General features: G+C 38.7%; 1 protein-coding gene across 2 annotated transcripts in view; it reads right to left on the bottom strand.

Annotated features, from left to right (window-relative positions):
• LOC100731719 (zinc finger protein 14-like) overlaps positions 1 to 23,841 on the bottom strand; it is a 45,780-nt gene that overhangs the window by 10,120 nt on the left and 11,819 nt on the right. For both annotated transcript variants that reach the window (XM_063233570.1, XM_063233571.1), the window contains exons 2-3: positions 1,158 to 1,281; positions 896 to 956 (exon numbers count right to left, since the gene is read on the bottom strand). In XM_063233570.1, the coding sequence (XP_063089640.1) occupies positions 896 to 956; positions 1,158 to 1,281 (185 nt within the window). The remainder of the gene's footprint in view (positions 1 to 895; positions 957 to 1,157; positions 1,282 to 23,841) is intronic.

Here is a 23,841-nt window from a genome sequence, read left to right as displayed (position 1 = left end):
CTGGGGATATTCCCAGAAGAAGTGAAAACATCATATCACAGTCATACATGTGGACTCATTTTTATAGCAGCACAATTTATAATAGCCAAATCTTGGAAACAACCCAAATGCCCATCAAATGAGGAATGGATAAAAAAGATGTGGTACTTCCATACAATGGAGTACTACTCAGTTATAAAGAAAGATCACAGTGAGGCTTTTATAGGTAAATGGATTCAACTTGAGACCATAGTCATAAGTGAAATAAACCAAACTCACATTTATAAAAATCATATTGTCTCCCTAGTGTAAAAACAAAACTGAAAGAGTAGTGAGACCCAAAATGTACAACAGAAATTGTGACAATGAAAGGGAAATAAAGTTCTCAAAAGCAAAGAACATCTTGGACAGGAGAAAGGAGGAAAGGAAGAAGGGAAAAGATTACATGTAATAGGTATACATATGTATGTGTGTATGCATATGCAAGACAGACAACTATACTAATCTCTGTGAGATCATCAGAAAGAACAGTTTGTGTTTTCATTGTTTGATGAATTATTTTTTCATGCCTAAATCTTCTAAACTGAGTAAGTCTAAGATAACAATATACAATGTATTAACTACTATTTTTTTGAAATTCTGTATCATTTCCGTCCTTTTAGTTTTTAAAGTAAAAAAATATTTTAAAATACACACAAAGTTTATTGTTTTCACATACATCTACATACAATCCCTTAATGCAATTTCATACATTTTCATGACTGAATTATCAGATTATATATACTCAACCTGTATACATCCTCAGAGAATAATTGTGATTTTAAATTTGAACTTTGCCTCATTTCCTTGACTCTCATGTTTTTGCTCACACAGTGACTATTGAGTAACATTCTTTTTTCTTGTGAGTGCAAATTACCTTAGATATCCCCAGTAATTTTTGTATTCTTTTTCAACTTCCTGGTCATCTTCAGCTCTTCCTGAATTGTAGACACAGAAATATAAAGACTCATTATAACAATACATAAATATTAAAAGATTTCAATTAGATTTCTGATATAATGGAAACAAGCCTGAGCTATTGTTCAAAATGTTTTCACATTCTTTTTAGGGAAACAGCACTGATGATGAACAAACAATATTCTCTGACAGTATAAGTGAGAAATAGATGTCATCCTTACCTATAGCAGCCATGTTCCTAAAGGTTTCCCCCATCACATCTCTGTAGAGCTTCCTTTGGGATGGATTCAGCAAAGCCCATTCCTCCAAGGTGAACTTCACAGCCACATCCTCAAAAGTCACTGCCTATGAAAGGATCAGACATATAAGTCTTAAAAGAGGGTTGAGAATCACAGCCTAGAATATCTTAACTCCTCTCATTAAATGCCAAATTGAGAATCAAGCATGGGGTGTGTATCTGTAATCCCAGTAGTTACGAGGTTGAGGCGGGAGGATTGTCATGAATTCGAGACCAGTGTAGGCTCCTTAGTGAATTCAAGGTCATCTGCACTATGTAGTAAAAGCCTGTCTCATTAAAACAAAATGAAGCAGGCATCAGCTGAGTGGAGGCCGACCCTGCTGCCGCCTATCCCGCCCAGGACCCATACCGCCACCTCTGGGGACTGGAAGGTGCGCATCTAGCTGAGCAGAGGCCGGCCCTGCTGCCGCCTCTCGCACCCAGGGCCAAACTACCACCGCTGGGGACGGGAAGGTGAGCGTCCAGCCGAGCGGAGGATGGCCCTGCTGCTGCCTCTCCCGCCTAGGGCCCGACTACCACCACTGGGGACAGGAAGGTGCACATCCAACCGAGTAGAGGCCGGCCCTGCTGCCGTCTCTCCCGCCCAGGGCCCATACTACCACCTCTGGGGACCCTATGGTGCGCATCCAGCTGAGCGGAGGCGACTCCAGTCCGGCCCTGAAACTGTACAAATTGAGGAAGCTTTAGGTCTACCTGAGAGGAGCCTGGCAAGCCTCTTTTAATCCAGAGGCTCTGTTGCCCCAGGAGGGAGCTACTACAAGAGCAGTCCCAAGAGCCCAGGACATAAGAGTCAATTTACAACACAACCAGGGGAAACTCTGAAACAACACTTGAAACACAGTAATATAGGAAAATGACAAAACAAAAGACCAAAATGCAATCTCAAACACCCAACCCATCCCCCCAAGAAAGCCTAGGAGCCATGTACATAGAAGAAAATACATGCCATATACCTGAAATACCTGAAACAATAGTAACAGAAATAAAGAAGCAGCTCTGGGAAGCTTTGAAGGAATTCAAATTAGAAATAATATATCAGTAAAAGAAGAAATAATAAAAGAAATGAAGGAGATGCTTAACATATCTAAAGAAAACACAGCTAAAAAATTGGAGGAACTAAACAAAAGGATAGAATCTCTGGTTGAACAATATAAGAAACAAGCAATATATAAAACAGATGCAAACCTAGAGGGGCGGGCCCCGCGTAGGCTGCCTGATCTGCAACTTCCTGGTGTGCTGTGGTGGGCGGGAACACCTAACCAGCGCAATTCAATCAGACTGTGGCTGACAGGAAAGGAAGCTGGGCCTCCTATATACGCTTGCATATATAAGGAACAAAGAATATGGGAAGAGGGAACAACAAGAAAGGCCCTTCAGCCCCCAATCCTGAGAAACAGGCAATAGCGGACACTGCACCAATAGACATAAAGCACCATCTAGAGAGCCTCATAGATCATTTCAGGAATGAAGTTATTAATGACCTGAAGCTAGACATAAGCAGAATAGTTAGAGAAATGCTAAGCACCACCCAAGAAAAACAGATGGTGGAATGGAAGATCGAAAAAGAGGGGAGAATTGTTTGATGGAGAAAATAGAGAAACCATAGAATACATGAAGCAGGTTCAAAGAGATTACCAGGAAACTAAAAACTCTATCAAAAACTGGCATAACAGCTTGAAAGAAACTAAGGACAGACTATCTGAACTGGAGGGCAGATTTGTAATATGGGAGAATGAAATGAAAAACTTAAAAGTAACAAAGAAACAAACAGCAATAATACAAAGACTAGAAGATGATAAGAGGATCCATAACTTAAAAATTAAGAGCATAAAAGAAGAAGCAGGGACACAAACAAAAGAACTACAAAAGCTATTCACAGAAATAATCCAGGAGAATTTTCCTAATTTAGCAAAATGTAAAGATACTCAGTTGTATGAAGCATACAGGACCCCAGCCACCTACAACCCAAACAGAGCAACACCCAGGCATATAATAATTAAAATTCGAGAAATTCAATACAAGAACAGAATATTAAAAGCTGTCAGAGAAAAGAAACAGACCACTTACAAGGGAACACCCATCAGAATTACAGCATATTTCTCTGCACAAACCATCAAATCACGAAGAGCGTGGGGGGAAATAATTCAAACTTTGAAAGATAATAATCTCCAGCCAAGATTGATATATCCTGCACAACTATCCCTGGAAATTGATGGAAAAACAAGGTGCTTCCAGGATAAAGAGGAACTAGGGGAATATGCAACCACCAAGTCAACTCTACAGAGAATACTGCAGGATATTCTAAAAAAGAAACATACAAAGAATCCAGAAATAGTGGCAGAGAGGCCACAATGAATGGAGCAGAAAACAAAATGAAGAAGACAAACTGACAACTAATGACAGAAAAAGAGCTCAACAGAAATGAGGCAGAGAAGATTGGATAATAGGAACACCTATTTTGGAGAAAATGACATCTTAATAGGTAATACTGATTTAGTATCATCTTGTTTTGAAGTTTCATCAAGCTTTTGTTCTTCTGTCTCCATTAGTATAAACAGGTTGTATCTTACTAGATTTTATTATGTATGATAGTATAAGCAAAAAGTTTTAAAGACAAGGAGATTATACAGAAACCATTGTTCGTTTTCTGTTGGTTGATTCTAAATACCCCATAATGCTGTCATTCTCTTAAATGGTTTTACATTGTTTTGATATATTTGATGCTACAGTATACGAAGTTATACTCAAACATTTCAAGGGAAGAGACAATATGGTAATTACTTTTATGTCAGGATTATCTTGTGGTGAAACATTATTCTGCTTAAATGGTTATGTTTTGATCTGCGCTGTTTTGCTGTTATGCCCGCTTTTATTTCAATCTCCACTTCATTATTTACTTTTTTATTTTTAGCCTTTTAATTAAGGGAAAAATGAATAAAAAATAGCAGGATATATTATAGTAACCCACTTTGACTTTCCATTATCTTGATTTAAAGCCCTGTACTACTCTTACCATCTTGTTTTTGATTGATGTCCCCCTATTCTGTTTTGCTGGATAGTACCAGGTTCGAAAGTTTAAGCAACAGCTGTGAAGATAGTGAGATTAATTATAACGCCCATTCTCGTTGACTATTATCTACTTTTGAAGACCTATAATGTCTCCAATGTTTTGGTTTTCTCAGTTTTGTTCTTTACTGTTTTGTTCAATTTTATTATAACTGATGATATAGGCAATTCTATTAGAGATAGCAGGAGGCATTATGGTAACCATTGTTGATCACCTTGTATTATGTTTTTACATTATCTATTATGTCCACCCTTTTGATTTGACTAACTCTGTACTGTTATGTCACATTTGGTTCTACTCCCTTCCAAAAAAGTAATAAGAACTGTGGGAGCAACAAAACCCAAAATGGGTAATTGTCATTGTACAAAAGAGAGGAAAAGAAAGTGCTCTAAACGATATAACTGCATGTATATATAAGTGTATAAGATAGATAATGATATCACTGAGTTTTGTTGGATCACTGAACAAAACTGTTTGCAGTCTCACTGTTGGAATGTCCACTTCACAAGCTTTAATTTTGTGACTTGAACAATTGTTTCTAAGATGACAATATGTACTCCATTAACTAGTGATTTCCTACTGTTTATTTTTTTCTGTAAATCTGTATAACTTGTACCCTTTCTCTTTTTTTCTCTTCAAATAAAATTTAAAAAAAAAAAAGAAAAAAAAACAGATGCAAAGAGATATACAGGAAACCAAAAGAAACATTGAAAGTTGTAAAAACTGCCTGAATGAATGCGAACAGAGAATTTCGGACCTCGAAGACAAGATTGCACCCAGTGAAAAGGAAAGCAAAGATCTTTTAAAAATAACAAGAAATCAAGAAATAACAATACAACACCTGTAAGATGACACAAAGAAAAACAACATAAGGTTGATAGGGATAAATGAAAAAGAAGGAGACAATACAAAGGATGTCAAGAGGATATTTAGAGAAGTAATTGCTGAAAACGTCCCAAACATGAAATTGGAAACTGATATCAGGATCAAAGAGGCATATAGAATTCCAAATAGACAGAACCAAAATAAAACTACACCCAGACATATAATAATCATTCCAGAAATTGAACAAAAGAATAGAATACTAAAAGCTGTCAGAGAAAAAAGACAGATCCCCTATAAAGGAAAACCTATCAGAATCACAGCAGACTCCTCAACACAAACAATAAAGGCAAGAAGAGCATGGAGTGAAGTATTTCAGACCCTAAAGGAAAATGATTTCCAACCTAGACTGATGTAGCCTGCAAAACTGTCCTTCAAAATTGATGGAGAAATAAGATACTTCCACGACAAAGAACAGCTGAAGAAATTCATGATCACCAAGCCAATCCTGCAAAGAATACTGAAAGACAGTCTAGATACACTTAAGAAAAAACCAATTGACAAAGCAGACAATTACATAGAACAGAAAGATAAAGATGCAACAGCAGAAATATAACATGTCACTAATAAACCAATATATAACAGTTATAACCATTCACATAAATGGTCTCAATGCACTAATTAAAAGAAATAGACTGGCAGAATAGATTAAGAAACAAAATCCAACCATATGCTGTCTACAAGAAACCCATCTAACCCAAAAGGATACTCACAGACTGAAAGTCAAAGGATGGAAAACAATACTTCATGCAACAGGAACCCAAAAAAAAATCAGGGGTAGCTATTCTGTTTGCAGACAATGTGAACTTCAAACCAATAATGATCAGAAGAGACAAAGCAGGTCGCTACATACTGGTTACGGGAAAACCTCAAGAGGAAGAGATAACTATCTTAAATATATATGCACCAAATTGCAAAGCACCCAGTTATATAAAACAAGTAATATCAGAAATAAAAAACCAAATTAGCAGTAATACAATTATAAGAGGAGATTTTAACACACCATTGACACCAATGGACAGATCAACAGGACAGAAAATCAGCAAACAGATAAACGAACTGAATCACACCTGTGAACAAATGGAATTGATAGACATATACAGAGTATTCCGCCCAACAACAACAGAATACACATTTTTATCAGCAGTACATGGGTCATTCTCTAAAATAGACCATATATTAACTCACAGAACATATGTAAAGAAATGCAAAAGAGTTGAAATCATCCCCTGCATGTTATCAGATCATAGCGCTATGAAATTACTAATTAATGATAAAAGACACTGCAAAAATCTCAAACACATGGAAACTGAATAACACACACTTGAGTAATCAATGGGTCACAGAGGAAATTAAAGAGGAAATTAAACAATACCTACAAACAAATGAAAACACAAATACAACTTACCGGAATCTGTGGGATGCAATGAAAGCTGTCCTCAGAGGGAAATTTATTGCACTGACTTCCCACATCAGGAAAACAGAACAAATACAAATAAATAACTTGATGCTACATCTCAAACAGCTAGAAAAAGAAGAGCAAGTCAAGCCCAAAGCCAAAACAAGAGAGGAAATTATACAAATCAGGGCAGAAATCAATGTAATAGAGACTAAGAAAACAATACAAAGAATCAATAAATCAAGGAGTTGGTTCTTTGAAAGAATAAATAAAATTGATAAGCCGCTAGCCAACCTTATTTTAAAAAGGGAAGAAAAAGCTCAGATTCATGCAATAAGGAATGAAAAAGGTGAAATCACTACAGACCCAATAGAAATACAGAAGATCATCAACACCTATATCAAAAAACTTCTACTCTCAAAGGTTTGATAACACAGAAGAAATAGACAGATTTCTAGAAGCATATGATGTACCAAAGCTAGGTCAAGAAGAAGTAAAACTGCTGAATAACCCAATTTCTATTCATGAAATCAAAAATGTAATTAAGTCATTACCTACAAAGAAGACCCCAGGCCCAGATGGATTCACTGCAGAATTCTACAAGAAATACAAAGAGGACCTAATGCCGACACTCCTCAAACTCTTCAATGAAATTGAAAGGGAAGCAAACCTTCCTAAGTCATTCCTGAAAGCAAATATTACTCTAGTACTAAAACCTGAGAAAAGACCCAACTGAAAAAGAGAACTACAGAACAATCTCCCTAATGAACACAGATGCAAAGATCCTCAATAAAATATTGGCAAATAGGATGCAACAAGTCATCAAGGAGATTATACACCATGAGCAAGTGGGATTCATTCCAGGTATGCAGGGATGGTTCAATATACATAAATCAATAAATGTAATCCACCATATCAATAGAGTCAAAAGTAAGAATCACATAATCATTTCTATAAATGCAGAAAAAGCTTTTGATAAGGTACAACATTCATTTATGATAAGAACCTTACAGAAAATTGGAATAGATGGTCTTTACCTCAACATAATAAAGGCCATCTATGACAAACCAACAACCAGTATCATACTAAATGGCCAAAAATGGAAGGCCTTTACTTTAAAATCAGGCACAAGACAAGGATGTCCCCTGTCACCGCTCCTATTTAATATAGTACTGGAAATACTAGCCAGAGCAATTAGACATGAAAGAAAAATAAAAGGCATAAAGATAGGAAAAGAAGAAGTTAAATTATCACTATTTGCAGATGATATGATACTCTACATAGAACACCCCCAAAACTCCATTGAAAGACTCTGAGATATAATAAATAAATTCAGCAATGTGGCTGGATACAAAATCAATACTCAAAAATCAATAGCATTCTTATATACTAACAACAAAATCACAGAGAGAGAAATAAGAGAAGCCACACCCTTCACACTAGCAACCAATAAAATGAAATATTTAGGAATTACTCTCACAAAAGAAGTGAAAGACCTATAGAGGGAAAATTATAATACATTGAAAAATGAAATTGAAGATGATCTCAGGAAATGGAAAGACATCCCTTGCTCATGGATAGGAAGAATAAACATTGTGAAAATGGCCATTCTCCCAAAACTGTTATACAGATTCAATGCAATCTTGATAAAAATACCATCAACATACCTCATAGATCTCGAGAAATCAATCCAAAAATTCATCTGCAACTAGAAGAAACCTAGAATAGCAAGGACAGTTCTAAGAAGCAAAGGCAAGGCAGGAGGCATCACAATTCCTGACTTGAAGTTATACTACAAAGCAACTGTAGTAAAATCAACATGGTATTGGAATCAAAACAGAGCCGAAGACCAATGGAATAGATTAGAAGATACAACTACAACTACAGACACACTCAACCACCTCATCTTTGATAAAGGGGCCAAACAGGTTCACTGGAAGAATGACAGTCTCTTTAATAAATGGTGTTGGAAAAACTGGCTCTCCATATGCCAAAAACTATAACTAGACCCATGCCTGTCACCATATACTAAAATAAAATCAAAATGGATCAAAGATCTAAATATTAAAACAGAAACACTAAATCTATTGGAAGACAAATTGGGTAAAAACCTTGAAGACATAGGGATAGGTAGAGAATTCATGAAAAAGACTCAAACTGCACTGGAAATCCTTCCCAGAGTCAATAACTGGGATCACATCTTATTAAAAAATTTCTGCACATCGAAAGAAATCTCTAACATAGTGAAAAGAAAACCCACAAACTGGGAGAAAATCCTAGTGAACTATCCCTCAGACAAAGGACTTCTGTCTAAAACATACAAAGAATTAAAAAAAAATCAGACCCCCAACATTCAAAGACCCCATCCAAAAATGGGCATCAGAGATGAATAAACAATTTTCAGATGAAGAAATACAAATGGCAAATAAATATATGAAAAAATGTTCAGCATCACTAGTCATTAGAGAAATGCAAATTAAAACCACACTGAGATTTCATCTCACTCCTGAAAGAATGGCCAAGATCAAGAAAACCACCAATAACAAATGCTGGAGAGGCTGTGGGGAAAAAGAAAACTCTCCTGCACTGTTGGTGGGAGTTTAGACTAGTGCAACCACTGTGGAGGTCAGTCTGGAGATTTCTCAGAAAGCTGGGACTGGAAGCACCATTTGACCCAGCTGTTCCACTCCTAGGCATATTCCGAGAGGAACTGAAAGCATCATACCACAGTGATATATGTGCACCCATGTTTATAGCAGCACAATTTGTAATAGCCAGATCTTGGAAACAACCTAAGTGTCCACCAACTGAGGAATGGATAAAAAAGTTGTGGTATTTTTATACAATGGAGTACTACTCAGCTATAAAGAATCATCACATTGAGACATTTAGAAATAAATGGACGTAGCTCGAGACCATACTTATAAGTGAAATAAATCAAAATCACCTGTATAAATACCGAATAATTTCCCTAGTGTAAGAAACGATAAGAATACATGAAAGTATGTGGTAATCATGATTCCCAGTCACACTGGTTTCAAGCCATATAATGTTTTCACTCATTACTTGGAATGGTTTTAATTTGGGTGTTTTTATTTTATTGTCTGTAATACTACAAATGACTATTTTGAGGAGAATAAGAGCGTAATAGCTAGCGCTGATTTAATATCACCCTGTTTTGAAACTCCATCAAGTTTTTGTTCATTATTTTCCATTGGTTCTAACATGTGGTACCTTATTACATCTTAATGTATGCGATAGTATAAGCGAGTTTTTTGTAGACAAAGAGATAGTATAGAAATTGATGTTTGGTTTCTGCTAGCTGGTTCTAAATTCCCTGCAACAATTTCATTCTCTTGAACGGTCTCACACTGTCTTGATAAATTTGATGCTATAGTATATGAAGTTAGACTCAAATATTTCAAGGAAAGAGTCACTATGGTAACTACTATTAATGTCAAGCCATCTGGGGGTGAAACACAATGATGGTTAAATTTTTCGATTCTGACCGGTGTTGTTATATTGATACATTCTTTTTTTTTTTTATCTCAGTCTCCCCCCTTTTCTTTCCTTTTTTTTTTAAAAAGTTAATTTATTTCTTAGTATCTTTTAACTAAGGGAAAATTAAATTAAAAATAGTGCAATAGATTATAGTAATTTTTTTTTGTTTCCCTATTAGGGTTAGGGTTAGGGTTAAGATTACTGTGACTTTTAAATCCTGATACACTAGTAACAATGACCTCTGTCTTCTTTTTTTAGGCTATCTTTCACCTTTCCCCTTCTCAGGATACTTTGTATGTTTTGGGTTCCACTAGCCCCTTTAGTTTTTAGATTAGAGGGCTAGCCTGTTGTCTGAGTATTGCTAAACCTTTTTACCCCTGAGCTTGATCTTGAGCTGTACTCCTTTACTTACTAAAGTCATAGGGTTTTCCTTCCTTCCAACTGTGTAGTTCTACACAGCCCAAAAGTGTCATAGCTTTCCAATCTATGTGCAGCTGCTGGATGAGTTATCCCTATTTCTCTCTGATTTCCTGTCACAAATAGCTTTGCTTTCCCATCTTTGACTTTCAGTTTATTAACCCTCTTTCGGGGTTGAGTATGTTTCCTATTCAGAGCCTCTCGATGGAGCTGGTCTCCTAATCTACTCCGCCTGTTTTTTTTTTTATTTTAGTGTATCAAGGCTATCTACATTAAAGATTATAGCTTGCCATCTCTGCCTCATGTCTGCTATTCTATTTTACTGCTATAATTTGTCTACTTTACCCCTTCATTCCACTGTCTGCCTGTTCATTGAGGCCTCTCTGCCATTGTTGCTGGAATCTTGGTATTTTTTCCTCTCTCTCTCTCTGGAATGTTCTTCAGTACTTTTTGTAGGGTTGGGTTGGTGGCCATTAAACTCTCACAGTTACTCCTTGTCTTGGAAACATCTTATTTCTCCATTAATTTTGAGAGAGAGTTTTTCTGGGTACAACAGTCTTGGTTGCAGATTATTTTCTTTCAGGGCTTGGACTATTTCCCCCCAGGCTCTTCTCAATTTGAGAGTTTGTGTTGATAAGTCTGTTGTTATTTTGATAATTTTTCCATTGTAGTTAATCTGCTTCTTTTCCCTGGCCGCTTTTAGTACTCTATTCTTTTGATGGATTTCTGGAATCTTGATTATTATATGTCTGGGTGTAGATGTTTTGGTTGTAGGTGGTTGGAGTTCTGTATGCCTCACTTATCTGGATATCATTTCTTTTTCCTATGCTTGGGAAGTTTTCCTTTATTATATCTATGAATAGTCTTTGTATTTCATTTTTGGCTACTACTGGTTCGCTCATGTGCTTTATTCTTAAGTTATGTATCCTTGTGTTGTCTTCTAGCCTTTGAGTTGTTTCTTTCTGGTTCCTCGTTATTTTTAAGACATCTTTTCTTTAACGATCATGTATCATAAATCTTTCTTCAAGTTTCAAAAGGCTAACTTTTGTTTCTGTCAAGGCATTTTGCCAGTTTTCAATGGATTTTTTGGTTTCCTCGTAATCTCTCTGGATCTTTTTCATGTATTCTAGGTTATGTTTAAATTCTTCATCAGAGGTTTCTCTTTCTTTTCTGATTTTGTCCGTTCTTCCATCTGTGTTCTCTTGGGAGGAGCTTATCATTTCTTTAATTAGTCTTTATATCTTGCCTCACTTGGATCAGAAGTACGATTTTAAATTCGTCTATGAGGTCATGAAGGTATTTCTTTATGCCCACTGATGCTGTGTCTAGTATTGGATGGTTACTGCGCTGGTTCTCTTCTGTATTTACTTCTCCTGGGCTTATTTTCCCAGGTTCGGCACCTGGAGTTTTGTTTTTTTTTTTTTTTATCTCTATCTCTTGTCATGTTTCTGGTTTCTTTCAGACTGGTGTGTCCTGGGGGTCTCTGGCCCTCTCTGTATTGCTTAGGGTCTTTCTGAAGCATGCTGCCCTCCCCAATTTGCTGTTATCTGAGATATACGCAGGGATGCAGGGATGGTGCAGGCTAGCCTCGAGCCTCTGAGCCAGTCAATCCGCAAGTTAGGCTGTACCTTGTGGACATCACAGAGAAGCAACAATTTTGTACCTGCTTATTGGGACCAACCAGAGGCGTAGCTCAGCCCCAGCAAACCCCGCCAGTTCTGTCTGTGCCAGGGGCAGCTGTCTGATGTCACCATGATGCCGGGCTCTGCCCAACTGCAAGATGTCCTCCACCTGTCCTCTCTTGTGTCAGGGGTAGCCAACTGATGCCATCGCAGCACCGGGTTCTGCCCAATTACGAGATGTCCTCCAGCCAGCGACAGTAGCCACGGGACTCAATCCCTAGCACTCACCGGGAATCAATGCAGTTCTTCCTCTTGGGTCCATTGCATACTGTGCCACGTGTCCTCACTGTGCTCCCAGCACAGTCAGATTGGTCAGAAAACTGCGCAGTGCCTGGCTTCAGAGCCCAGGTGTATAGTCCTCTTGCAGTCTCCTTTGGTGCAGCCAGGTGATTCTGGCTGCTTCATGGGGCCCCCGGTCCCAATTTCCAGCAGTCACCGAGAGCTAATATAGCTCTTCCCCTTGGATCCACTGCTCACTTTGCCACGTCTTCCCATTAAGGGCCCGGGATTCACCAACTCCCATTATCCTGTGCACTATTTCTAAAAGCAGATCTCATAGTCATCATCATCTACACAGCACAGTGGCAGTGAACAGCTAATGAATCACACTTATAGATCACAGGTAATATCTCTTTGAAATTTCATTATTAATGGCACTGAGTCCTTTCTTTCATTGTAGTTGAGTAATATTTTGAAACTTGAATTTTATTTCATTAAAAAAAATAATTGGGGGTTGGGGATTTAGCTCAGTGGCATAAGCACCCACTGGTTGGTTAAGTGTCAGGTCATGAGTTCAATCCCCGGTACCAAAACAAACAAAAAAAAAACATAATTGAACATCAAATATGGTATATACATCATGACTAAATTGTTAATGGAAAAAGTTTTATTGTAACATGTAGGGAGCCGAGTGACAGGCATTGCTGCCTCCATGTCTCTCTCTCCTATGGGCACTGCATCTGCCTACATTAACCATAATCCTCTCCTGCTTACGTCTCATATCCGGATGTGATGGTGACCCTGTTGTATTCATCTCTTTAACCTCTTCCTGTCCCAGCTCCCGCCCTTAGCCAATAAAAGGTGTGATCATTTCCTGAATAAACCGGAGGCTTGATCAGATTATCTTGACTTGCCTCTATCTCTCTTTGTCTCCCCTATATCTTTTATTTAATCCCCATTCCTCCTCCACGAGTTCTGGATAGGTTGATCTGCAGGCCGGATCAGTAACAAGTCTATGAACAATGAAGACAAGCAAAGCTGCCAATTACCTTATAGCTCTGTGTCACTAAGTGATCACTTCTCACTCAGATATAAGAGATTATATGGCAGTGTGAACAAAAGACAAAACAATGTATTATATGCATTGAAAACTAAAATATGGCAAAGTAATTAGGCACAAAAGGAACATTTCAAGCAGGTGTGGTGGTTCACAACTGCAATTCCAACATTTGGGATGTTGATGCAGAAGAACTGTCTTGAGTTTGAGGCCAGCATCAGTTACATAGCTGTCTGAAATACAAAGTAAAACTTCCAAAAAAAAAAAAGTCACTTCACAAGACAACTATGATTTATTTTTAAAAATTATAGCTGTCCAATATAATAAAATTCTAACAACATTCAATGCCTTCTAAGCAGGAAGTCTAACAGCTTCCATAATACATATGAAACACATTCAAATTCCCCCTTTCATTAGACAGTACCATTAGATAAAATGACGAATAGATGTCAAGTATTGAACACAGACTTCGGAGTTGACAGGTATATGGAACACTGACTATTGATACAGCTTGTGTTATACATCTCTGGGAGAGATCACAATCTGTTTCATACATGTTCAGGGAAAATCAGGTATGTATGTGGGAACCTGGATTGTACAGTCTTGTATATTAGAAGTAATAGTTAAGTTACATATTGAAATGGAAAACATTGAATGTGTGGAGAATTCAGAGAAATAACTTTTTAAATGTGAAAACTTTTCCTCAGAGGAAAACATTGTAACCATCAGAATTACAAGGATAAGTTGAAGTTTATAAAAACCAAGGGACATAAGACAAAAAAAAATAGCTGTGAACACAGTGTAAAGATTTTGTATAACAAGTAAGGGTCAAACGATACAAATCTTTAAAAATCACTACAACATATCTAACTCAAGAGAAAACAATGAATAAACCACAACACTCAAACTTTTCAATTGATATACTTGAGACATTTCTTTAAGTGTACAGTTTCCCAAAACAAACAGACTAGTGACTCTTTCCTACGAGCAGATAATACACTGTGCTATTACTCCTCAAGAGACGTGTGATTATTTTCCAAGTAAAATTGTAAAATTCCAAATCACATGAATGGAAGGAGAAAGCACTTAGCTCTTCATTCACATATCAACACTTGTGAACAACACTGAGAATAAAGAACAAACCTCTCAAATCCTATTTCTCTTTACAAATGTATAATGATCACTTACTGAAAATTTCAAGCGTAAAAACCAAAAGAGCATTGTTCATACAAACTCACATATGGCAAAAGATTTTTGAAAAGTCACCAAAGTGTGGAGTGATCATCCACAGAAGAGAGGGTTGAGTCAGCTAGGTTATCAATCACCTAGATGTTCTTATATATTGCCCATATTGCCAGGGGAGAAACTTTTTGACTATTCTCAGTATATTTACATCATTAGTGTTAAACTTCATCAACACTTTTTAAAGTAAAATTCATTGCAAAATATGTAAGCACTAAATCATCATTAAGAAACTATACATTAGAAGCCAGGGATTTAGCTCATCAGCATAAGTGCCTGCCTGGCAAGCATGCTGTTGTGAGTTCAATTCCCAGTACAAAAAAAAAAAAAAAAAAAAAAGAAAGAAAGAAAGAAAAGAAACTATACACCAATTTATACCTGTCCACATTCATATATGAAAAGATGAGAAAAAATTCACACACTAGATAGCAATAAGCACAGCAGCACAGTTGCAAACAAGAGACCCACAGACTCCACCAAGCAATGTTCAAACTCTATATTGCACATCAGAAGGACAGGTGAGACTTTCAGAGAAAGAGAGAACAGTACCAGAGCCGATCAATGTCGACACATCTGGACTATGGTCCCAATGTTGTGCCCACCAGGACAGCAGTGGTATATTGCCACTGATGGGGTTAGATTACATAGATACTGTCTTAGTTAATTTATGCTCATCGCTAAGACAAAATACCTGATCCCAAAGTTGAGAAAGGAAAGGTTTATTTCTTACAGTTTTTGGAGGTTTCAGTCCACACTTACTTGGCTCCAAGGCAGGCAGGCATGGCTGGGCTGCAGTTCATGGTGGTTGCAAGCAGCGAGCCCAAACCAGCAAAAAGCAAAACACACCTTCTTCCTGCCATTACATCACATCCTGGCTCCACCCCTTTGTGGGTGGAGCACTGACACCATCAATCCAAGCACTAGACAATGAACGAATAACAAATGAACAATTCAAACTCATGAGGCCTGGGGGACACAGACATAAACCATGACATTCCACCCCTGGCCCCCAGAACTCATGTGCATCCTTTATACAAAAGACATTTAGTCCACCAGCTTCAGCATTGCTGACAAGTCCAAGTCTAAAGTCTCCTCCAAGATCTATGGCAAACTCTTAATTGTAACCCCTGTACAAATGAAACAAGGTTAAACATTTCTGAAATGCAAAGGCACAAGATAAACATTACCATTCCAAAAGTTATGAACAGGGGAATATAAAGTATTGGAAACAAAGCAAGTCCAACATCCAGCAGGACAAACATTAAGTCCTAGAGTTTCACACTCAGCATCTGAAGCAATCTGGTTGCAAGCTCCAAAAGGCTTGGGTGTTTCCACCCCCAGGGCACTTCCAGCAATTTCAGCTCCCACAGCTTTTCTCTTAAATCTTCTCTGCTCGCTTTTTGCAGCTTTCCTTGGATTACCCACATTCCTGGCTTTTCCAAACTTCTGGGGTCTCCACTGCACCTTTGGCTTCACCCTTATATCTTCACAAATTGCCCTCTCAGGGGCACACTGCTTGGCCAGCCAGGCCCTTTGCAATCGAGGTGGAAGCCGTCTTATCCACAGAATTTGTGCATTTTCCTTGCACCTAAAATCAGCACCTTGTGGATGCCGCCAAGGTTTGCTGCTAGCTGAAGCAGTGGCCAGGCTTTTCTCTCTCTTGGCTGTAGGGGTCAGTTGCCTGGATCGCAGGGCTCTGTTTACCTGATTGTGAGAAAAAGCTTCTCTATGTTGCCGCCATTCTGGAACCTCATGTGGCCACTGTTGCCATTCTGAAACATGGCGCTCTGCAGCTTTTCCCTCTGAGCAAATTTTTCCACCTTTGCTGTGAGGCTGCACAGGTTGGGGACCTGCTTCCTGGGATGCCCCAGGGCCATCTTTCTTATCTCTCTGTTTCCCATCAACAATCAAAATCTCAACTCTGTCTTTATAATCCACAGCCTTCCTGGAATTTTCCTGCTGGCCAAACTCACAGCATTGTGAATTATCCTCCTGGGCTCTTTGCTCTCCATCTGAAACATAAAGCTGGCTGAAAGCCCCCAACAATAGCCATGCCACAGCCTCAATGTTCGATTGCTTTTTAATTTCTTTTTCAAGATTAATCAGTCCATTGCCCTTTGTCTCAGTCTCACACAAAGTCTCTGGGCAGGAGCAAAATGCAGACAAACTTTCTGCAAAGCCATAACACAAATCACGTGGAGCCCAACAACCAGTACAGTCCTTCTTCCCAGCAGAAACCTCCCAAGCCTGGTCTTTACCATCAGGCTTTCTATCAGCCTTCTGGTCTTCTGAGCTCTGACCAGAATCTCCTCTACAGAACAGCCTAAGCTGCTCCAGCTCTATGCATCCAGGCAACATGTCCGAACCTTTCCAAATTCTGTCCACAAGCCATTTCCAAAGCCTCTCAAAAAACATGGCCAGATATAGTCACAGCAAATGACCCCACTCCTTGGTACCAAATTCTGTCTTAGTTACTTTTTACTCGTTGCTGAGACAAAATACCTGAAGCCCAAAGTTGGGAAAAGAAAGGTTTATTTCCTACAGTTTTGGGAGGTTTTAGTCCACACTCAGTTGGCTCCAAGGCAGGCAGGCATGGCTGGGCCGCTGTTCATGGCGGCCCCAACAGCAAACAGGAACTAGCAAAGAGCAAAACACACCTTCTTCCTGCCATTACATCACATCCTGGCTCCACCCCTTTGTGGGTGGAGCACTGACACCATCAATCCAAGCACTAAACAATAAACGAATAACAAATGCACAATTGAAACTCATGAAGCCTGGGGGACACAGACATAAACTATGACAGATACCTATGCAAAAACACACACTCCATCAATAATTCCATCAATAATTCAACAAAATCTGCAGAAGCTATATTAATTTAACATTATTCAAAGTACCTCCAAATAAATCCAGTGATCATATAATGATATAAAAGGCAGATCTCTACTGAATACATGTTTGTGGTCGATTAACTAAAGGTCAACTTGGAACACCCAGCTGAACTGAAACAACGTGGTTTAGAGTTAGAAGGCCCATCTGATGATTCTTACCAAAAGCATAAAGGGAGAACTGGAGGGGAAGATGGTGTGCTACTGCTGGAGAAGTTCATCCTGCTGGTTTTCTTGATATAAACACAACTATGCTCATCATCAGAGGAGCTTGGGTCCTCACTGTTGCTGAGAATGGCTGCTGTTCTCATCAGAAAAGCTCTGGTCCTCACCATGAGCTTTGTGACCTGGCTCCAGTGCAGATCTCTCACCCTGATGTTATAGATCTTCACCCTGGTGGTGCAGACTTTCCAGCTTCTACCACTGACCTCTGGGCCTTCCCACTGCAAACCCTTGATACAGATCTCCATGAGATATTACATGGGCCCTAGGCCTCCAGCTGGACTCACGGAGGATATTGCCAAAGGTTGGAGGTCTTCAGTGAGATTTTTGCAGGACATTGTTGTGGGATCCAAGGCCTTAGCTGGATTCTTTGAGTCTTCAGCACATAGGCAAATCTCTTGCACTTCTCTGCATCTGATACTTTTGGGTCAATATAATAAAATAATCCTATAAATTATGTGTCTTGTATTAAATCTACTCCCTTGCAAACTGACTACAATGAGAATCAATAATGCATGGGGTCAAAACATGAATATGAAGAGAAATATAATTCTTAAACAACTATGTCTGAAGAGGTCAAAACAATTCCATCAGTAAATGACAAATGAAGAAGATGAAAAAATCTGTAATGGAACAGTTATACATTAACATCATGCTTCCTGGGGATTGATTGAATATTGTACAATATTGCACTTTAATACTACCTAGTACAATATCTTCACAGAATCAAAGAAATAATCACTCAACTAGTCCATCTTCAAAACAATAATACAGAATGTAATTTCTAGGCAGAAAATAATTGAAGTATGTTACATGCATGTACCAAATCCATATCGTGAATATAATCATTACATAGTAAAAAACATAATAAGAAAAGTCAAAAAAGAGGAAAAATTGTGTTGAAACTAATGAAAACTGTGCATAGCTGGCTGTTAAGCTGAGGCAAAGGAATCAACCACAAATAATCTTTTCAGCTTCATAATAATGACATACTAACCTCAATTATTAACTTAATCAAAATGCAAAGAATTGAAACCAACTAACACTTTGCATGAAGAAATTGTTAAGGTCCAAAGAGCTTCCATAAAATCCATCCTCTGCCCATACTGGGAGTAGCTAGGTGAAATCAGATAGCTGCACTGCAAGGAGCCATAACTGATTTGTTCACAGGCATGGTGGTTCTCACTTTTAGGCATATTTATGGCAAATGGAAAACAAAAATGGAGTTCTAAATTTTTTTTGTTTCTTCTGTAATAAATTCTCCACTCTACTTTTGTCTAAGAAAAACACTCATCTTTAATAAGTCCGTACCTCCTAACAGCACATCCATATTCTAATTCATCAAAGAAAGGAATTCACTGATGAGGAGAAGACCTACACAAACCAATCAACTTTCAAACTCATGTGACGTGTAGGAGACATTTGACATTTAGACAACAGTTCCTGTTCTGCTGCAGGGAGAAAAAACAGGGCACTCAACAAGCAAAGGCAGAGTTCTGTCCACAGTGAAGTAAACTCACCAAGACAGGACAGGACGCATAAGTGCTGGCAGATGTCTCAGCCCCACTCAGAGGGTTACAAAGGATCAAATGATACCAGTGGAAGTTGATATATAGAAATGAAGATTCCTCAACTGATGCATGTAGGTCCAGATCCTGCCAAAGCTGGTTCTGTACACTTCTAACCAGAAATTGTGCAGGCACCACAAGCCTTAATCTTATCATGGGACCTGTGGACGTATGTGATCAGCAAGTTGAGGATGGAGGCTCTCCCAGGACTTTCCCTTGCAGTCACAGAGAGTAGAAGTCATCGAGTGAGTGAGGCTAAGCCAGTTCGGGAATCTCTCAGCAACACACTGGGAGTTTCTAACACGAGCGCCCGGCAGAGGATTCTGTGCTTTGGCCAGTGTGCCTGACTCGACAATTCACGCAACAGAAAACCTTCACTGAAGAGAGGCTGTGTCATTTTCTGCCCGTTGAGCCAAAAGAAAGAAAAACAATTACACATCTGTTTGAATAGTACTCAAATGGTAACTAGACAAAACCCTTCCCAGCTCAGAATTTCTCCAAAGACACCTGACCCAGCCTGTTGCATCACTGCACTGAAGCAGGATTTTCCCACAGCTTTGCAGGGCTATCTCTGTCTATGCACTGGACTCATGGGCTCTTTCTTCTCTTGTGCTTTTGAAAATAAGACCACCACTGTGTCGATGCACTTCAGAGTCAATGTCACTTGGAGATATCACTAAACGCAAAAAAGAATCTGGGTCCAGGCAAGGGCAGGGCACAGTATAATAAGAGGAAAGGCCTAAGGTTGTCAGTGGGCAGAAAAACAAGTGAGCCCTTAACTTCATGGGACAGACTTTCTCAAATCTTACCTAGACATTTTCAGTGGACCAAAGAAATCCATGCTGTAAAGGGAATATAAATATTAAATAAATGAAGAAACTGGTATAATGTAAGGACAGTAAAGGAATGAAGATGAAAGAAACTTAGAACCCTACACACTCATCTTCACAGACAAGCCAGAATAATATTTGCAATGTAGTGCCACCCTCGATCATTTTTCTGTGAACAGTAAATAGCTAAAACCTTCACAGAGTGTATCCTGCAGAATATGCAGTTTCTCAGAGATTGAAAGCTTCTCTCTTCCAATATATTAACGTCCTCACAGTACAGTCCCACATCTGGAGTCAAGCGATGGTTAGAATTACTGTCACAATTATTAGCCTGAAAGATGCCTAGGATGTCAGCAAAGCACTTTTCTGGATGTGTCTGAGTAAGGCAAGGAGACATGACCCAAGACATTAGCTCTGATTCAATGCCCTTTAATCTCATGTTCTTTTCCTACTCAACAATTTCCACTGAAAGTTGAAGTGCTGGTTCTGGGATCCTCAAGAAGCTACAGACTCACATCCAAAGGCAATGGACATTCCAGAGCTCCTCCACAGAAAAGAGAGATTTCCTTTCTTCCCTTTTTATTCCATTTGGATACAAGGTTATTGGTTGATGCCAGCCCCATGCAGGCTGCATTTTCACTATTTAGCTTGTGCTCTGTACTGAATTACACACACACACACACACACACACACACACACACACACACACACACAGTTTTACTAACTTCCTGGTGTTTCCTACTCATTAAAAGGACACAGCACAATGACTGATCATATAAACCTTCATGAGCCTTTCTCTAAGCATTTTATGCAGAAACATTGTTCATTTTCAGACTATAAATTCTAGTCTGAATTCAGCAAATGTTTGCAGGTAAAAATGCATACATTTTTCAGTCAAAGCTCTAAAACAACAAGTCATCTCCATCAAAAAGAACAAATCGCCAAGCAGTCTGTAATGAGTCACCTGCTTTGCTATACACTGCAGCTTGTCACTGTTAGAAGTCCTCAACGCTGAATGTGGATTTAAAGCAGAAAAGTAACATTTCTTATGAAAAACAAAGATGCTGAAAACTCATTTTAAATAGCATGCTATATAAAAACATGGATGAAGTGTGAATTATCCACCTGTTCCTGAGCATTGGTTTCTCCATAATAATTTCAGTTCAAAATATTCGTAAGCTGCTCTGTAACTAATTATAGATACTACATGCTCATTTCTAAAACCAGCTTCTTACCCCACACCTGACATGTCCCATGTAGTCTATTCTAAAACATATCATAAGCATCTTAGACCTGATATTCTCACACAGGGCATTACATGGAAAGTCTAATAGTGCAGGTATCTACCCTCCTATTCCTCTCTCTCCTTCAGGTCCAATACTCAATAACAGAGACTCCCCCCAAAATACATCTAACTCTAGTTATCTCCTAAGTAACCCAACTGTCTGTATTTACTCAGATAACATTTTCACTTTATTAGTGTACACTTTTGGGTTTTCACCTATTCATCTATACCACTGGAAATAAGATTTTATCCTGAATTTTGAATGGAACAATACTTGTACAACCATTGTTCCCATGTTTCTTATTAATTACTACCTTTGTTATATAGAAAGCATTATAAAGACATTAGTCCACATAAAAATATCTACATGAAACCTTATATTGAAGATAGTTAAATTAGGTAATTATAGAGAGGCAGTTAGAAAAGGACCAGGTCCAAGATACAGCCACTTCTGAGATGAGGGGAACTAGGTCTGTAGTTGAGGCCTAAACTGGTAGAAACTAGATCACAAGACAGAGGTATAATCCAAGTCCCAAAAGCCTCACCCAGTGAAGTAACAGGTCAAAATGTATTATAAGGAGCTGGGGAATTAGCTCAGTGGCATAAGCACTTGCCAGGCAAGCACAAGGTTGTGAGTTCGATCCCTGGTACCAAAAGAAAAGTGTATTGTAACTAGTACCACCTGCTCAGGTAAGCCCAAATAATGGAACACACAAGCAGATGAATGGTGAAAATATCCTGACCCTTAGTCCTATTCCTTCCAGAAATGGAACACTGGACCACAGTCACACTGAGCATGCAATTTATGCTGAACTACATTATTTGCTCATGTGGTTTTGAAGTGAAATATGTTTCTAACTTTTTTTAGGGTAGCTCAGCCACCCTTGAATTTAGTACGCAACCCAGGCTGGCCTCACATTTGTACTTATCCTCCTGCATTGGAGTCCTAAATGATGGGATTTCAGGCATGAATCACCAGGCCTAACCCTAACCCAAAACCCAAAGATTTTAACTGATTATCAGTGAAAATTTTTTTAAAAATTGCCACTGAGGAAGACAGCACGACCAAAGAGAGGCAGAGCCTTGATCACACTTACTCCGAGAAACTCAGCTAAGACACATTCCCTGCAGAGGTAGAAAGAGGAGATACATACATTTTGAAACCAAATCAGTTTGATGTAAGAGATTCCTAATGATTGGCCAGTTTTCCCTTCCTATTTTTTGGTTTTCTTTCCTTTCCTTTCCCTTACTTTTGTGCACCAGAGCACCAACTGGAACCACTAGGAACAAAATTAAACACTACAGGAATGTGCATTAAAGGTAAGAGCTAACCCCTCTGGTCCACGGTCACAGAAGAACAAGAATTAAACCTTGTACCTCGGGACTGCGCAGCCAGGGCTGTCACCACCCAAGAGGCAGGAGCAGAAAGACTTCATGCAGCAATCTACTTCATCTCGCTGACAAAAGTAATAGACTACAGCTCGAGGCAGGCAGTCATGTCTGCAGACCTTAAGTTAGGACTCCCACCTCGGGAGAGCAGGAAGATTTGGAACTGAGAATCCCTGGATGCTAACTGTATGAGCAGACCAACACACAGCACCCGACTCTACCTAGCAACAAATGACCTGAGAGGAGAGAACTGCCAGGGGAAAAGGAGCAGAAGGCTGAGCAAGGGCCAGGAGAAGCCAATGGTGCAGGACACTGGGAGCAGCCTCCCGTCTTTGTCTAAAAACAGCACAGCAATGGGGTGAGAGAAAGAAATGGTAGGGAAACAGACTGCTACAGAACACACAGAAAGTGCTGGCCGAAGACACTGGCCCCAGCCCCCTATTTGGAAGCAAAGATCTGCCTCAAATACAGTACAAACACTAATGGAGGCTTGGCACTGATACCTAGTAGTTTTGTCACTTAGTGGACACCAGAAGAATTTTGTTTGTCTGTTTCTGGTTTTTCTTCTTTTTTTTTTTCTTGCTATTTTATTACTTTTTCCTTTTTTTCTCTTTCAGTTTGTTGACTATTTGCATACATTTTTGTACTAATCTATTCATCTTATTTCCCCTTTCCTAATTTATCTCTCTAGATTTAACTATATTTTCACAGGAATAAATAAGTTTCTCTAATTCTTCTAGTTCATTTCAATAACCACTTGCTTACTCATTCATTCTTTCTTTTCTGTCTTCTTCTCTAGTTTAGCAAAGATTGTGCGATCATCATTTGTCCTCCAGCCTTGCCTCATTTTATTTATTTTCAGTAATCTGTTTTACACACTATCCTTTTTAAATTTCCCCAACCCAGGATACAACCAGTCTACCAAGGGGAAACATTTTGCAAACAAGCTCCCAATT

This window comes from Cavia porcellus, unplaced genomic scaffold (assembly GCF_034190915.1).
Source record: "Cavia porcellus strain 051 isolate PalLab524CR breed Dunkin Hartley unplaced genomic scaffold, mCavPor4.1 scaffold_23, whole genome shotgun sequence".
Lineage (NCBI taxonomy): Eukaryota > Metazoa > Chordata > Mammalia > Rodentia > Caviidae > Cavia > Cavia porcellus.
The sequence above is the reverse complement of the archived record's forward strand: the minus strand, read 5'-3'. Positions and strand labels throughout refer to the sequence as shown.